The sequence below is a fragment of the Eimeria mitis genome, genomic scaffold (assembly GCF_000499745.2).
Source record: "Eimeria mitis Houghton genomic scaffold, Emh_scaff11262, whole genome shotgun sequence".
In the NCBI taxonomy this organism is placed as follows: domain Eukaryota; phylum Apicomplexa; class Conoidasida; order Eucoccidiorida; family Eimeriidae; genus Eimeria; species Eimeria mitis.
In genome coordinates this window covers 1-1,040 of record NW_024012005.1, presented here as the reverse complement: position 1 = coordinate 1,040, position 1,040 = coordinate 1, and the positions used below count along the sequence as shown (strand labels likewise).

Sequence of the window (1,040 nt, the reverse complement as noted above, 5' to 3'; positions counted from 1 at the left end):
TTAGTAGTCAAACTCTTCAGGGTGTCATGGTAGTCGACCTTGTTTTGCGCCATCAGCTCTCCCGCCTGGAAACCAACATCAGCACAACAAGCCAGAAAGCAAGGTGTTTAGCCTCCTGCTGCAACCTGAAGTTGTAGGTCTGGAAAAAAGGTACTCCGTCTGCTTTGGGCTACGGGGCGCGCGCATCCCAGGTTCTGTGCTCAAGCACGCTGTGCATCACCACGTCGTAGCAGACGCATACTGCACAGAGTTCTGAAGTACTCAGCACTTCGCTCATGCCTGGAATAAATCAGCGACAGCAGCAAGCTCACCAATGTGCCGGCACGCAGTGAGACGACTTGCAAGCGGTTGAAGAAGGACGTCATACAATAAAGAGCAGCCGCCCCCTCCGCGCTGGAAAGATCTGCCTTTTCGAAGAACTTGCTGAAAGCCTACAAAACAAAGAAAGTCAAAAGCACGTCAATATGGAGTTGAGCAACTCTCATGAAGGCACATACCTAGACCGAAAAAACAAACAACCAACACAAGTGAAGCAACTTTTGCATTGGGAAGTATAAAGTGCACTACAGGGGTTGGGTAGCTAACTTCCAAGCTCGTTGATGTGAATTTCTGAAGAAACTTCATCTCCTTCTGGAGGGTCTCTGGTGTGTAGTCATCTTCCTCCAGATCCATCAAGCACGTGCCCTGGAGAGGGGCGTACGCCAAGCAGTACAAATCCTGAACAGAGAGCAGTGAACGCTCCACAGCGAATCATTCTCCCAGATGTAGAAGAAGATGCATGAGAAGATACAAAGCAACGGCAGTAAAAGGAACTAACGAACACGATGCTACGAGATAGAAAAAACGGCAGCACAGCACCAAGGAGGCACTGCAAAATTAGCCACAGGGACTGGCACTACAGGGAGCAGAATGAAGCGCAGAAATATAAATTGGTAAAACGGATATAAGTCCAATTAAGATAAAGGGAAAGGTAGTGAACTGAGACGGCGTCTACGCCAGCGCACCTTGAGAGACATCGTGAAGAGGATTTCAAAACCAAA

At 48.6% G+C, this 1,040-nt stretch overlaps 1 protein-coding gene across 1 annotated transcript; it reads right to left on the bottom strand.

Annotated features, from left to right (window-relative positions):
- Positions 1–52: 52 nt before the first annotated feature.
- Positions 53–1,016, bottom strand: EMH_0100270 (uncharacterized protein; the record flags this gene model as incomplete). Its single annotated transcript, XM_038022157.1, has 4 exons — positions 53–139; positions 312–431; positions 586–717; positions 1,005–1,016. The coding sequence occupies 4 exons, from the start codon at positions 1,014–1,016 to the stop codon at positions 53–55; spliced, it is 351 nt and encodes a 116-aa protein (XP_037878011.1).
- Positions 1,017–1,040: the final 24 nt, after the last annotated feature.